General features: G+C 33.6%; 1 protein-coding gene across 2 annotated transcripts; it reads right to left on the bottom strand.

Annotated features, from left to right (window-relative positions):
- Nucleotides 1-383: 383 nt before the first annotated feature.
- On the bottom strand, nucleotides 384-16,548 carry FAM76B (family with sequence similarity 76 member B; the record flags this gene model as incomplete). Of its 2 annotated transcripts, none has more annotated exons than XM_080700595.1 (10): nucleotides 384-473; nucleotides 4,910-5,011; nucleotides 6,470-6,605; nucleotides 7,263-7,343; nucleotides 7,522-7,569; nucleotides 11,125-11,330; nucleotides 13,195-13,350; nucleotides 14,514-14,568; nucleotides 15,579-15,643; nucleotides 16,462-16,548. In XM_080700595.1, the coding sequence occupies 10 exons, from the start codon at nucleotides 16,546-16,548 to the stop codon at nucleotides 384-386; spliced, it is 1,026 nt and encodes a 341-aa protein (XP_080556721.1). The 2 variants fall into 2 exon arrangements, with proteins under 2 accessions (XP_080556721.1, XP_080556722.1); XM_080700596.1 differs by having other exon boundaries at nucleotides 6,470-6,602.
- Between the last annotated feature and the right edge of the window lie 197 nt (nucleotides 16,549-16,745).

The raw sequence follows: 16,745 nt of genomic DNA, 5'->3' as shown, positions 1-16,745 counted from the left end.
TCTGAAATTATCATAGTGTTAATAACAAAAAAACTTTATAAAATAAAAACCCCTGCTGCTTTGACTTTTTACTATTATCTACATCTATTATTGCATGTTGTGTTTTATAAAGAGCACTACTCATGCACTCCTTTACAACTGTTTAATACTATTGCTGGCAAAAATTTCCTGGATATCAAATAATTAAAAAGTTACTTCAAACCAGTTGAAGTTTTATTTGAATGTTTTACAACTTAAAAAAATGCCATGTATCAGTTACAAAAGTGAATAGGAAACACGCCAGTTCATTTGGTGTGCAAAAATATTTTTCCAATACACAGAATTTAAGAGTTTCACAGCCCCCCCATTTACACTGTAAGCAGAAAAACTAAATAAACAATTTTTCAAGGAGATGTAAGTATGCTTCCACTTTTGTCAAACTTTTTACCCTTTGACAATGCTGCAACCTGTTTGAGTAGTTCTCTGTTTTTGGCCTGTGAGAAACAAAAATTCAAGATTTAAAAAACCTGAAATATTATTAGAGCCATGCTAAAGAATACGACTTACTTTAATGTTTTCTTTTATGTAACAAAAATTTCCACTAAAACACTAATAACCTTAGTAAGGTATTACTTGGTATACTTATATTCTTGGTATACTTATATTCTTCCCTCTTAAGGTTAAATATGTAAAAAGAAAGTTTTAAATTGACTTAACAGACCCCTTGGTAATATCAATTCTAATATAATTGTTGTCCAAAGATAATAGTTGGTTGCAAAAAAAGGCAATAAAGTGAGTCCACTTAAAAGAAGTTTCAAATTTTATTTTATTTATTTTTTGGTGGTACTGGGATTCCTGGAAGCCCTTCTACCTCCAGGCTACACTCCCAGACTTATTTTTATATTTTTATTTGGAAACAGGGTCTCTTAAGCCAGTGAGACTGGCTTTGAACCTGCGCGATCCTCCTGTCTCAGCCTCCCAAGCACGGGGATTACAAGCGTGCGCCACCACACCCAATAAAGGTTCGAGTTTTAAATAGTGAATAAAATCCAGTCCTTTAAGCTATGTTTTATTTTATAATAAATCATTAATCAGTATTGATTTAGGAAGAACATTTCCCAGCAAGTTACATGAATGAATTCATTTGATGTTTATCTTCATGTACAGAACAAGCATAAGAGATCATTTTTGCAAAAAAGAGGTACTCTGCCACTTTGCAAAAGACTCTCCTTTTTAAACACTCGTCACAATCACTCTTTCTGGTCTTGTTTTTTTAAGTTGTCACAGAGTCAGTTGGCACTGGCATGATCTGTGCATTTTTTTAAAAATCATTACTGATTTAAATTTCATGCAAGTCTAATTTCTGGCTTTCACAAAGATAAAAAATTTCACTTGCCGACATCTGAATTTACACTTCATTTTAAAAAATGTCCCATCATTACTGACAAAAACATTGTCCTTGTCCAGTGTGCTATGACAATCACTAGTTTAGTAAAGATTATGGTAATAGGGCGCTTCAATAAATTTTTAATATTTTGACTGCTTTGGCCATGCTATACAGTTTCCTAACTGTTGAAACTGAGGTAAGGATCCCTTGTATATACAAATATATTAATAGCCTAGTACTTCTGAAGTTTCTGAGCCGAACGTGAAGAGTAATAAAAAATAAAAAGTGCTACCCTAAAAACAACAGTTATAAAAGATATTCTTTGGTTAATGTTTGAAAACCACTTTACTTCACAGCTTTTAGAATTTTTTTATGTAGATACTTTTTTATTTAGGTACGCTTTTAGTACTTTATTTTCTACTCTAATTTTAGCTTTGGTGGTCAGATAATATTCAGCCTTCTCTTCATACCACCTTAATTTCATGAAATATATACTTTTCTAGGCTTTATACTTCTATTTCCCATTCTTTCACAATCAAACTCTTCCTATGTAACAACTATGACCTCCAAAATGCAAATATTCTCAGTGCTATCTTATAGATGCAAATTATCTTTTATGTGTAGCTGCATGATGAATATGGTTTTCCTACTCAGTAGTTATTAGATAATAACTGGTGATGGAATTTTATTTTGGTATCAACCTGAAATTTAAAAAACCATCAAAAATGAAAAGGATTTTCATTTTCCCTTTAAAATTAAAGTTTGAGAAACTCAGAGGACAAATCAAGTGAGAGAATGTCTTAGTAGTTAAAAGAAATCAAGTAGCATACTGACAATCATTTATTTTATTACTCAGCTGACCAGTCCAAGAGTTAATAGTTTAAGAATTTTCATTAACTATTAGCTACATATTATTTAGTTCATAACTATAATAGACTCACTGACTAAAAACAGAAAAGAAACAGAAATTTCAAAAGACAAAGTAATTAAGGGTTATAGCTACATTGCCTCAAAAAGGCTCCTAGCAGATCTGTAAGTTACATTTGTGTGAAAATACTTATACTAACTTATTACATAGTTAAAGTGAATCTTCAAATGATCATAATCATTAAGAGATTAAAAATCAAATTTATAATTTTATGTTCCAAGTAAATGCAAGAACCAATTTAGGTCTTGAAAGAAGTTTCTAATGCTTTTAAATAGCATTTACAAATTTAAGTCCTCAAATCACACTAGTATATGTACTTGTTGATAAATTATGTAAGAAAAATCTTTAAGCTAAACAGTTTATCAGTTAAGTGAACATAAGCTCAATTTGTTGTATTCTGAGTTTTATGATATATTTAAGTATATACATGCTAAAAATTTTTTTATCCTGAAAACTAATTATGTACTCTGAAAAAAGTCAATGAAATTACTGGGGAAAAAAAGTTAAAAACACTTGAAAATGTTGGCCTAAAGCAAAGAATATAGAAATTAAGAATATCACAAATTCTACTTTAAGTCCTGGCTCTTTCACTTACCCACTATGTAACTTGGAGTATTATCTTCTCTTTTATAATACAGAAAGTCCACCATCCATTTCCAAATGAGTAGAAAGAACTAATCAAATATATACAACAGACTAATACAGTGACCAGTACATAGTAGGCATTCAAATGTTAGTTTCCTTTTCCTCTTTACTTAATAAATGAAAAGAAGTTTTATTTGATATTCTTGGTATTTAAGAGATATTTTGCACAATTTTGGGGGTGATGTTCAGTGCATATTTCCGGGTTTGATAGTAAAAAACATTTTAAAGAGGTATTAGAGCAAGATAAGTCTTGTGTTACAGAATTCAATTTGTCATCACATAGAGATTAAAAAGTAACTGTTTACTCACCTCAGTAGAGAATCCTACTAGTATACTGTTTGCTAAAGGGAGTAGGGTAAAAAGATGGCTATGACAAAATGTCTCTAGCAATAATTCAAAAGGTACAGGGAAGTGGTCTGATAACAAAGAAGAAAGATAAAACCTGAGTAACTTGAGGTAGTGTGAGCCAATGCAGAACAGGTTAAAGTCTAGGTAAGCCCCAGTAAGTTTCTAAGTCACTACTTACTATGTGAATAGAGTTTTACCTATAAAATGAATATAACACATAATAAGCAGCAAATAATGTAGCATATCTAAAATCATGTTGAAACTGTCATACTTCTATATAAATATTAGCTACCATATTATATAAAACTTCAGCTACCAACCAAGCAAAGATAGGCTTAGGATACCAATTAGGCTAAAGCAGAGTCCTCTTGTGCTTACAAGTGTTTAAACATTAAAAGTTTATCTTTTGAATAGTGAGAAGTACTAAGTTAAATCATACTCAAGTACTACTCCTAGTTATTCCATCATTTCATTTACCTCAGAGCTTTGGTTGCATAGCATTATATAAGAGATCATCAGGTGGAAAACAATATTCCAGGTCATCATTCAGTATTAACAGCTTAGTAAGAATACCATAAAACTAAAAATACTTGTTAGTGGGTAAAATATTATAAAATCACAATTCCACGTATGTGCAATCTCCCAGAATAGAGGGTAGATGGGCATTTCTGTAAGATGCTACTCATTCAACAAGCTATTTGAATGCCTACTATGTCCCAGGTTCTATGAGGTTCCTCTTTGGAATTATTGATAAGATCAGGTTTAATTCCAGGCAATCCATATCAAGTCTGAAGTTTGTGTGCTGATGTCATCTATACTTTTAAGACTTGAATTTCTTAACCTTTTAAAACTCGGTTACAAATGTCAGAATTGATAATTCAGAAAACACATAATTTAGTGTGGTTTCATTTTCACATTTTTGAAACATAAATAAGAACAAGTTTCACTAAGTGTACAACCTATCTATATTGCCACACTAGATGCTCAGTATTGCTACGTGCCATAAACATCAGGTCCTACCCTCTTACTGTGGTGATTTTCAACTTCACCATTCAATTTTTCTGTATATTTAAATCCTGCTAATGTACTTTGAAATACCCTGAGATTGAGTTAGATGACAAGCTCTTGGCATAGTATGTCCATTTGATACTTTGCAAACCACAGTACACAGGTTTCAAGTCCTTGATTTGCACCACTGCATACAGAATAAATTTCCTTTATTCAAGGTCCTTGAAAACTAATTTGCTATATTTACCTCCTTCCCATTCTCTGGAGGAAAATAAGAATGATTACTAGTATAGCCCTTATTTTAGCCTTAGATTCATGAATGTGGTATTTAATTTTCTGCTTTCAGCCCAATGATCATATTCAAATGAACATACTCAAATGATATCCTCTTCTTAAAACCCCATTTGAAATTTAGGCAAAAGTGTTTATGATTAATGTGATGAAATCACCTTTCAAGTGATTTCAACTAATAGGATCAGGATTAAAAACTAAAAGTAATAAAATTTAAATTGAAAATGAACCTATAAAATAGGGATACTAATATGAACCTAAATCAATTAATGAAGCAAGTTTAGTTCTCCTTCCCTAATATTTTACAAAATAATGTCACTTACTTGAAGTTGTTCTACAGTTTCTTTATGAGCTTTTTCCATACTGTTCATCTTTGTTCTCAAATTTGACTCTTGGTACTGAAAGTCTGCCTTTAATTCAGTTAACTGAAAGATTAAAAGAAAAAAGCATATATACATATGTATGTATGTATCTGCCCAGAAAACATAGCATTTTCAATATTCTTTACAATAAACTCATTTGAAAAAGTAGAAAGTAGCAATTTCCTGAGTTTTACAAGCTATCTAGAATTTGTTTTGTAAAATGATGAATCGTCTACTATAACTTTAATGTTAAGATAGCATCTGATGTTCACTAAAGCTTTTGATAAGCTGCTTATTTCTTTTGTTTTTGGCTTCACTAGTTTGACAACTGGTTATTTAAACAGAAAGCTTAATAATTAGCATCTCAGAAGGTTCTTTAAGTAGAGTGTACTTTCTACCTCCAAGCCACACCCTCAAACCTTTTTTTTTTAATTCTGAAAAAGGGTCTTGCTAAATTGTTGAGGCTGCCTTGAACTTCAATCCTCCAGTATTAGCCTCCCATGTACTGAGATCATAGTCATGTGTCACTACACCTGGCTTCTGATTACTTTTCATTATGCAAGGTTTAAAAGTTTCTGTGTTTATTTTTTTCCATAATCACCCAGTACCTAGTAAACTGTCTAATACTCATCTTTCCAAATAAAAGCTCTTGCTTTTGTCAAATCTGAAGTGTTACTAAATTATCTTCCATAGTATAAAAAATTCCTGTTCTGAATTGCCAATTCACAGCAGATCAACTAAGATAAATTATTCTAATCACTACATTGTAAGTTGCCTCTAGACTATCAACTTCTGTAAGATAAAAACTATGTATTGTCTATCCTTATGATCTAGTACAGTTTCTGGCTCTAGAAGTTACAGAATAACTGCAATAAATTAAGGAAAATAACATGGTTGCTTTAGATTTGTAAGAAAAGGTTGCAAACATGCAGCTTGGTTAAATTTATTTCCTGATGACAGTACTAATGTCTTTGCTTTGAAGAGGAACACTAACAAAAGCAGAAAACTTCAACTGTATTAATAAGAAGAGTCTGCTAGAAAAAGGAAAAAAAATCCATCTAAACAAATCAGTATTCTACAATTTATTACTTTACTTGGTTTTGGAATTGATGCTATTTTTCAGTAAACCTGCTATTTTATTCATTTTTTTTTTTCCAGGTGAATGTAGACATATTTAGTTTTGCTTAACAGAAGACCTTCTAAACATTTGTGCATAGAATATTTCCATAAAAGTTCTCTATCATAAAGAATACTGTTGATCACAAAGAACTATAGAAAAAAAAATACCTGTAACCTATTTTTATCTTATATGTAAATCCTAATTTTCATATGCTGAATTTAAAATGAGGTACAACATAAGATAAATTTAAGTCCACTGTCCACTTTCCACCAAATTATGAAAAAAATATAATTTATCTTATAAAAACCTGGCACAACAAATACTACCAAATTACTGAAGTAAACTTGCAATTAAGATTAAGATATAAATCTTAACCAAGCTTCAGTGTACTATGTTCTTACCTTTTTATCTTTTTCTAAAATAGTTTGGTCTCTCTGTTGTAAGAGACGCTTAAGTGACATCACTTCTTCTTTCAGTTGACTTATAAGGACAAAATTGTCTGTTCCCCCACTATCTGCTGACTGATTTATAGAGCTACTAAAAAAAAAAAAGTAAAACACAGTTAAATAAAGTAGAAGAAAAATTAGCAGGTGTTCAAATTGCATAAATTAGACAATTCCACAAACATCCTTAAGGCTAATGCAAAAAAATATGTACCTGACAGAAATGGATGCAACTGGCAAATTACCTTACTAATGGCACACATTACATACACCTGCAGAAATATAATTCAGTATTAGCTTTTAGGGGGTCAATACTTCTAGTGTAAAGCAATAGGCAGCCAATTTGTACAGTAATAGCAGCAAACTTTTGGCTAATGAACTAAAACAAAGTCACACTCAATATTTTAAATCTAAAAACATTTTCTAAGCAGGTCAAATTTAAAATGTCACCATCTCAGATTTGTGGTTCTTTGAATAATAATTAAGATAAAGAGAATGTGCTCTATTCAATTTTTCTTTTTTAAAACCCCAATTTATTCCCAAACTAAAACAACATACTTCAGTGCCACTTTATTATTGCCAAAATAAGTTAAAATTTTCTTAACTGAATATGTTTACTCTTCTAGGTGACTCAAAGAAGTCAGTGTAGAAGAAATAATGTTTTTATACTTTCATCTAGTAATAACTGGCAATTAATTACAACTGTTCAACTAAGTTAGATTTCTACAACACTAAAGAAATTCATTTTTACCTATCTCCATTAGATGGCTTAGATTCCAGTTTGGGCTTTTTCTTTGGAGTTTCATTCTGAATTGCTGAAGAGGATTTATGGCTGAAACCAACATAAGAATAATTAGAGAAAAAAGGTTAGAAGTACCAAATAAGTTCTTCTTCTTTGCCTAAAATATTACCAAACATTACTGAGGCTTTTAAAGACTAAATAATAAGGCAAAATGAATATTTATAAGAATAAATTTCAAGTACTTTGAAAAGTCAATTAATGTATTTACCTCTGTTTCCACAGTCCTTGCTCTTGTTCTGGACTTAGATTGCTGATTCTGAAAAATATATAAGTGACATCTGATAACAACATTCACTAAATGCATCTAAATTTAACACCAATCTTTTATAATGGAATCAAATTATATGTTATAAACAAAACATTATAACACTTTTGTTCAGAGAAAGGTGTATTTAAGTTTGCAGGTTAAAAGAGTGAAGAAATCTCATTCTACTAGGATAAATTCTAATCATCTAAATTACTAGCCATCTCAAGTTCTTTGTTTCTTTCTTTTTTGTGGTACTGGAGATGAAATTCAAGAGGCATCTTACCTTTGAGCTATACCCCATACTTATTTTTTTTTTTTTAAACAAGGTCTCACTAAATTGAGGACCTTATATTAAGCTGCTGAGCTGCTCTCAAACCTGCAATCCTGTCTCAGCCTCCCCAGAACTCAGATTATAGGAATGTATTCCTGTGTACAGCCCAAGTTCTTTAAAATATATACAATGACAGAGAATGAATTTTCTTCTTATATTCCAGTTTGTCCACAATTCAATCTAATTATCATATCAAGGATTTGGGTATGTGAGCATAAAAACTATCACAATAGCTTTCTATAACTATCAAGTCTAGGAAATCACTATACTTCAGCTGTCTTTACTATTTCAGAAATTTGTATCTTTATAAGACACTAAATGAGACTCTTAAGTAATTTAAGTTATTCAGAATAATAAAGTTGGTTGAAAAAATATCTGAATTACTGATTCCTTCCTATTTTTCCAAAGAATCCTCTCCAAAGTTTCTAGATCTTATTTTGGTCAGTAGTCTAGAGAAGTCATACTGAAAATACTAGAAAATTTTAAAGAAACAAATGCTTTTACTTTATTATGGCTTCTGTTCCATTTTTCCATATTAATAAGCACTGTATAAGTTACAATGAATCTTAAATTTCTTCTTTGATCCTTTGCTAATAATTAGTTTACTCATTCAAAGTATATGCAGCATCTCCTGTAAACCAGCTACCACATATTTATACCACTTTAGAGATGTAAAAACATCTGGGCTGGGTGACATTGGGGAATTTACTTACAACTGCTGAGTCTCAGCTCTCTTACTTGTAAAATGGGTATAATACATTTCTTACAGGGGTTAAAAACATATAGTACAGTGCTAGCATATAAAACATAAACAAATATAGGTATATGTTTGTGTGTGAGCAAAAATAACTGTTGCTTTAGCTATAGAAATTTTTTTTTAATAGCAAAGAAAAATTTCTACAGCTAAAGCACTTCCACTACTCTCTGCCTACCAATCACTATCAAAATGTATATGTTCCTATTCATTATAATCAAAATACAGGATCCTATAAACTGGCTGCCTGTTCATAAAATTGGTTTCTAGCCATTACATATAAAACAGTACAGTCAGCGCTCTATATAGTCAGGTTCCACATTTAGAGTCAACTAATTATAGATGGAAAATAGAGTTAGGCCTAAGATGGTTGTGCTTGTACTGAATGAATAGATTCTCATCATGATTTCCTGAACAATTCAGTATAGAAGCTACAGTATGTACCAATTATACAGTAGCTACTTATGTAGCATTTATATTGTATCAGGTATGATAAAAAATCTACATATGACCAAAGCCTAAAAGAAGGTATGAATAGGTCATATGCAAATACTACGCCATTTTATATAAGAGACTTAAGCATTTAAAATTTTGGTATCCAGATAGGTCTTAGAATCAATCCCCTCTGGATAGTCAGTATTTCTACTGTGTATGTTTTACTAGGGATTGAACCCAGGGGCATTCTACCTCCAAGCTATACACCCAGCCCTATTTTATTTTTTATTTAGGGTCTCGATAGGTTTCTGAGGGTCTTGCTAAGTTACTGAGTCTGCAATTCTCCTGTCTTAGCCTTCCAAATCCTGGGGTTATGGGTATGTGCCACACCTAGCTTGTATTTATATTTCTTAAGTAACAAAAAGGTTACTCCTTTTGGTTTAGAAACCCGTTACTCTTTCAAAAAGATTAGGTTTCTGACACCTAATTTGATATTTACGGGTATATTCTACATCCTTTTCACAATATGCAAAGACAAATCCATCCATAAAAGACAGGAAAAAGATTATGTTGGCAGAAGTAGGCTTAGCATATGCCACTATAGTACACATATTGTTTTGTCATATTTTTTTCTTAAAGCAAGAAGCAAAACCAAGCAAGTTTTATGCTCCTTTGCTCCCTTGATACTTTGATATAAAGACCGTAAGATTTTGTCAAAACTGCCAAATTAGAAATCATTGCATTGCAGTCTTCCACTCTCAGACCTAGAAAATGTACAACATGGTAAAAAAAAATTGTTATCAGTGCCTCACTAAATCCTCAAAATCGAATAGGTTCATGCACAGCTTATAACCAGATCTTAACTAGATATAATAGTTATGTGTTTCAAAATACGGTGAACATTGGTTTTTTGTGTATGAAATTGTTTTAAATAACTATATAAAATTTTAAAGATTCACAATAAAATTTAGGAAAAAAACAATTCTTCTGAAACTGAGTATGTATCATGTCCCTATTTGGGTTTATGTACTTAAATTGTGTTTTAATGTTCTTCCTTTTTCTATGAAAACAAAAATCACATTTTAAAGAGTTAAAAAAAATTACTGCTATATAACTTTCCCCATAACTCAAGTTACTTTAAAAATCAAGCAGTTGTCTGTATTTGAATAGGATTTCTAACCTATGTGTTTTACAAAAACGGCAAAGTACTATTAGTTTAAAATATTTCTCACACTTTGGGGATCTCCACGATTAAGATGCTCCTATGGGGATTTATAACTCAGTGGCAGAGCTCCCGCTCAACATGTATAAAACCTTAGCCAGGTGTGGTGGCACACGCTTGTAATCCCCGCGCTTGGGAGGCTGAGACAGGAGGATTGCACAGGTTCGAAGCCAGCCTCGCTACTTAGTGAGACCCTGTTTCCAAATAAAATATAAAATAGGTCTGGGAGTATAGCCCGGAGGTAGAAAGCCTCTGGGTTCCACCCCTAGTAACACACACACACACACACACACACACACACACACACACACACACAAAATGTACAAAACCTTTGGGTTCAGTTCCTAGCATCCACACAAAGAAAGAATACTTATATTCACAAAAGACAATGTTACAATGTATTCAATGAAAATATTACATGTATATTTCCCAGTTGCTGGTTTATTTGCTTTTAATAAGAAAGAAATGAGATCTGAGGTAAACAATAATTTTCAGAAGTGAAGTCCCCCAACTCATTCATAAACAGCAAAAAAAATCACTGAAGTATTAATTCTGATGTACTCTTATTTTGATTTCATGTACAATCATTTTATAGATTAATTCACTAAATATCCTGTTTATAATGATAAAATAGCTAAACACCTCCTATATGTGTAATTTTACACAGTGTACAAAGTATGTAATAGCTCAAGAAACTTATAAAGTACAATGAAAATCAGAGTAGTACACAGCTAATATTGGCAAGTAGATACCGATATAAATGCAAACATAGCATCAAAATGCCAGGAAGGATTTAAAAACACATGAGTTTCAAGTTCTTACTTGTGATGGCTGCTGCTGTGACGATGGTGATGGTGGTGGTGGTGGTGGTGGTGGTGGTGTTTTGCATGATGCTGATCTTTTTCAGTAAGAGATGAAGATGAAGAATTTGAATGTGAAGATCCCAGGCTCTTTCTTTGTTCTTTTGTCTTCTGTAAAACTCTCTTGTATGATAAAGTACAGAGCCAGCATAGTAACTTTCCATCAACCTTTTAAGAAAACATTTGTATTAAATTAAATGTATTCATAGAATGTAAATGAAACTGGGTTAAGAATGAGGTTGAGACAAATTGCTCAACTTCCAGTCATATTTCACATACATGTGCAAAATTCTGTGAAGCATTCACAGATCTTAGCAAAATGAAATAAAAATTAAGACTTTTCTAAAACTTGTGAAAACACTTGTTTGGGGGATTATGAAATTGGTGAGGATGATATACATTAGCCTTGAGGTATTTTTTAATTTTGGAGAAAGATATGTTAACTCTTAGTCCTAGAAAATAAGCATAAATTGTTGATATATCTCTAAGAAGTCTCACCTGAATTTCTTAAATCACTGTGTAGTGATCAAAATGATAAGTATTTCTCACAAGTTAAGTATTGTGAATTTACAGAATAGGAGAGCTAAATAGCATATACAATCGATTCTCATTATTTTCAGTTTTCACATTTGCAGATTTGTCTACTTGGTAAAACTTATCAATACTTGTAGCACATTTGTGGTCATTCATGCATAGGTACATAACAATGATAAAAATGTCACCAGAGTGCACAGTCCCAGCTAATGCAGAACAAGGAGTTACTACCTTATTGTTTTAGCTTTCATACTAAAAACAAATGTTCTTTCCACAATCTATTTAGTGCTATATTTCTCAAGTTAATGTGTTGGTGATTTTTCTGTTTAAATGTCCCAAGAGTACTGCTGAAATGTGGTATAGCACTAAGCTCAAGAAAGGTATGATGTGCCTTACAAAAAATCATTTTAAATGTCATTCGAGCATCATTAGTAATGCTAGCTATAAATTTGATTAAACTCATCAGTAATACATACAGGAAATAAGGTGTGTTTTAAGTGCAAACACAAGGTTGTGGTATTGGTTGACTCACCAACAACTAGAGGCAAAAGCCTAATCCTCTATTTCCCTAATAAGCAATGGTTCAGTATTCACAGATTCAGTGTTTATGGCAACTTTATAGAACATGACTACTGTAAATAACAAGAATCAATTGTCTGTGAGTCAAGGGGAAGGGAAAGAGACCTTCTTTCCAGTTAAGACAAAATCTATAAAAATAAAATAGTTTCTGTCTTCTGTTCACACAAGAAGTGCTGGAGGGACATGTCTTATAACTAAGGTACATACATTGCTGTGGGGGGACCTGGGGGAGCCCCTCAAAGAGACAGTCATCCTCCAACTCAACTGAAACTGACAGACAACTGGAGGCCTGTGTGAATGCTGATCAGCAGAGGAATGCCACATGCATACACATACTTATTAAGTCACTGTAGGTAGAGAAAAACAAACAATAGTTTCAAATACAAGCCCATATCAAAAGGCAGAAGACTAACTTTGAATTTTATGTGCTAATGTGCCATCAAGTATTTTTCACACCAGCAACTTTAAGTAATTAGCAGAAAGGTAAATATGTAAAAGAATTTACTTAATAATTTGTAAGACTCCTGAACCAATGGAGGAGAACCAAATAGTACAGAATAGCTATCATGGTACTATTATTTATTAATGGAGTCTCACTATCTGTTGCCCAGGCTGGTCTTAAAATTCCTGGACTCCAGTGATCCTCCTTCTTCAACCTTCTGAGTAGTGGAACTAAAGATGTACACCATCACACCTGCTTTGAATAACTTTTAAAGTAAAGTATAATAACCCTAATTGATCAACATGAATCCATGTATGATGCAAATAAGGAATAACTTCACCATTCCTATACTTTCATCTAACTATCTGCTTTCAGGGACCCAAAGAACAATCATGTCTCATTAGTGTGTCAATTACAATAATTTCCATCTTGTTTGGTATTTTAATTTCCAGATGTCATAATAAAAATAAGATGTACCTTTCTTCTTCCTTCTTCCTTTCGATCAAAAGCACATTGTTGTTTGCACTGTTCACAGGTCTGAGGTGGTCCATACTTTTTTTCTGAATTTGTGCAACGCTGACACTTGGTACCAATAAATGCTGCAATTATGTTACAGTACTGACAAGGTTTAGGCTGAAAAATAAATATGCATTTTCTTGACCCGAGACATTTGAAAATACCAAATTTTCTGCATAAAATATATCTAATGTTACAAACATACTTCTGAGACTAATTAGGAGAATTGCAAAATATTGGTTTCTCTCAAATATGTCATCTGCCATATGCAATGGGCATTTATCACGTTTCTATTCTTCAAATTGAAGTGTTGTATTGAACTCAGTTGTAAAACAACCATCAGCTGTTTTTTGGGGGAGGATATCCTCCTACCACACTTGAAGGCTTAAGTTTCTAGCTTAAAATTTCAGATCTAAGTTGTTATTTAAAAATACTTTAGCACAAGTACAGGATTATCATCCCAAGTAGTCCTTAAAATATTTGTTTTCAACAGTCAAAAACTGTTCATTATATATTTTCTGGAGTCATAAAACTCACTATTCTTCTTTTAGAATACTTAGTAAAATCCTAAGTAATATTACTGGCATGGAATGTTTTATAATATAAAAGTTGTACAATAAAAAAGGTTGCAAAGAATGAAAATAAAGGTATACTTGTGTCCAAAATCTACAGAAATGAACTACTAATATCCTGGTTAGCTCAATTAACCGAAACAGATGATATAAGCATCTTATACTGTAGGCGAGTCTTCAACTTAAAAAGTAGAAGCATATTCAGTACAAATTACAATAAACATAACTTGATCCTCTTGGCTGTTCAAAAGATAATTCAGGATAGTACAGAGCTTTAAGGTCATTATTTTGACTAATAAGAAGTAATATTGACCTAATACACCATTAGTGGTTATACTATATATGTAAGATAATTTGTACTGCTATATACATATATCCTAGAGGAAAAAAAGGTTTGATTATGGAAACTTTATAAATAAGTAGGTTCTCCATAAGGAGTTTCCTATTTCTGAATCTTTAAAAGCATCGTTTTATAAATTTCACATTGAAATTCAATATATAGTACTTAAAAGATGCACAATTGGACTGTTTTCAAACCTTGTCATCTTACAAACTACATTAATAGAAAACTTTTTTCATAAAACAATTTGCTATGTTAAAATACATAAGAACATGACACTACCTATTTCTTATAAGACCCATCTTTTTGAAAAACTTCCAAGTAACCAGCAACAATAACATGAAATGAAAACATAAAACAATACTTACGGTCCCAAATTGTTTCACATTTTGAGCACACTTCTTACAAATTGTGTTTGTTTTGCTGAAAAGAAAATTATATGTAAATGATCACACATATAGCCTTCTGGGATAATTAGCAGGATGTTAAAATATAATAATGAATTAAAATTTTGTAGTCCTTAACATTCTTTTTTTTTTTTTTTTTTTTTGTGGTACTGGGGTTCCTGGAAACCCTTCTACCTCCGGGCTACACTCCCAGACCTATTTTATATTTTTGAAACAGGGTCTCTTACGCCAGCGCGGCTGGCTTCGAACCTGCGCGATCCTCCTGTCTCCGCCTCCCAAGCGCGGGGATTACAAGCATGCGCCACCATGCCCGGCATAGTCCTTAACATTCTAACATAGACTAAATGTTTTTTAAAAACAGAAATGCATGTTTTTTTCAGGTTTGTTTTATACAAACTTACTTTCTTCCATTAAGACAAATATTCTTATGCATTTTTGTGTTGTTTTTTTTTTTGGTAAGGGGAACAAAACAAAATATCCTATTGTTTCTAGCTCTGAAATCTTCACATCTACCACTATTATTGCATGGTATTATGTATCACTCCATACTAATCCTTCCACTTGGCCATTCCTTATTATGATGCCCACATTTACTTATGAAGAAATTATCTGTTCTCTATTTTCTTGGGTGTGCTCTCAAAGTAGAATGGCCTGTTAAAATAGGCTTGTGCTATTCTTACGCTGCTAACAGTAGATTTTACTGTTGCAAGGCAGTTGGCAATACTATAGTCTTCCCTCAGGTCCACTAACATTTTGCCATTTTTTTGAAACAGCTTACCAGTAGTTATTAGCATTAGCATTTTCATTATCAAGTATGTATGATTCCCACTCATTAATTTGTCCCTTCTTTTCTCAGGTGTAAACTGAACTCAGTTGTAAAATAACCACCAGCTTTAAGGGAAGGGGGATATTCTCCTACCACACTTTCGTTTTTTAAAAATACTTTAGCACAAGTACAGGACTATCATCCCAAGTAGTCCTTAAAATATTTGTTTTCAACAATCAAAAACTGCTCATTATACAAACCTCTCTTGTTGAAATTCTGATCTGCAGTAAGTACATTTTACAATAGGATGTGCAATCCGACATTCCTGTAATTAGAAAAGACACTAGTTAGCATCTACCTCAATGCCCCAAACCTCACTTTTCTGATAGAAAATTATTGCCCAACCTAGTCAAATGTCTAAAACATCAATAAAAGCTGGCCTCCCAACGTAAGAAATTGGGTGATTTATGTATGTAACGAATCATAGTTCTTTGGTGAAGACACGGGTGTCTTTGTTTTTATTAGATGTGTGGAGTATCTTACACAAACAGTAAGAAACTTTCAGAGATTTCAAGGGTTGGTTAAACGTGAAGCTATTTATTTTGCACCGTTGCTCAGAGAGAGCATTCTGGCTTTAATGGAATGGGAAGAACTGCAAACCGTAGAGCATTTCTGTTCTCAAACCAGCCGCTTTGCTTTCTTGGACAAGGAAGAATACCACCAGCTTTGCAGCTTGGGTTTCCAACAAAAAAAGTGAAAACACCGTCCCCTGCCTCCTGGTGGAAGAAGACAGATCAAGCAAAAAAATCGAGATGAAAATATCTCCACCCCAGGGTTTCTGCGGCAGAGACAGGTGGCTGCCTCACGCAGCCCCACCCGAGACCCTCGGAAGCTAAAAGGGCCCGACTCTGGATTCACTAGAAGAGGGTAGGATGGATGCAGTCTCTCTCTCTCTCTCTCTCGGGGGTCTTTCCCACCTGATGCCCAGGCCATCAGGAAAAGGGATCCCCAGGTGGGAAGGCTGGAAATCCAGACTCCAAAACCCTGAGATGCTGGCGAAGAGCGGGGCTCAGTGCAGCGGGCGCGCAGCCCCCTCGGGTTACAGCAAAGGAGACCCCGCCCGCCTGCCCGGCGCCCACGGACCTTGCAGAGCTGTTGGCCCTGGGAGAGCTCCTCGAAGGGATACCGCTGGGTACACTTGGTGCAGGCGTACAGGGCCGAGGCCGCCATCCTGCTAGGTCTCCTCCTCCACCGCCGCCCGCTCCGAGGCGGGGCCCTACGGGGAACTCGGGCGCCGCCGCCCGGGCCGCGAGCTCCTCCTCCTCCCCCTCCCCGGCCTGGCGCCCACCAGGGCCTCGCCGCGAGCCCCAGGACCTGCAAGCACCGCCGTCTCCCTCCGCCTACACTTCCGCCCCAGCCCACCCAGA

The sequence above is a fragment of the Muscardinus avellanarius genome (genome assembly GCF_963383645.1).
Source record: "Muscardinus avellanarius genome assembly, chromosome: 1".
NCBI classification, from domain to species: Eukaryota; Metazoa; Chordata; class Mammalia; order Rodentia; family Gliridae; genus Muscardinus; species Muscardinus avellanarius.
This window is presented reverse-complemented; position numbering and strand designations above follow the sequence as displayed.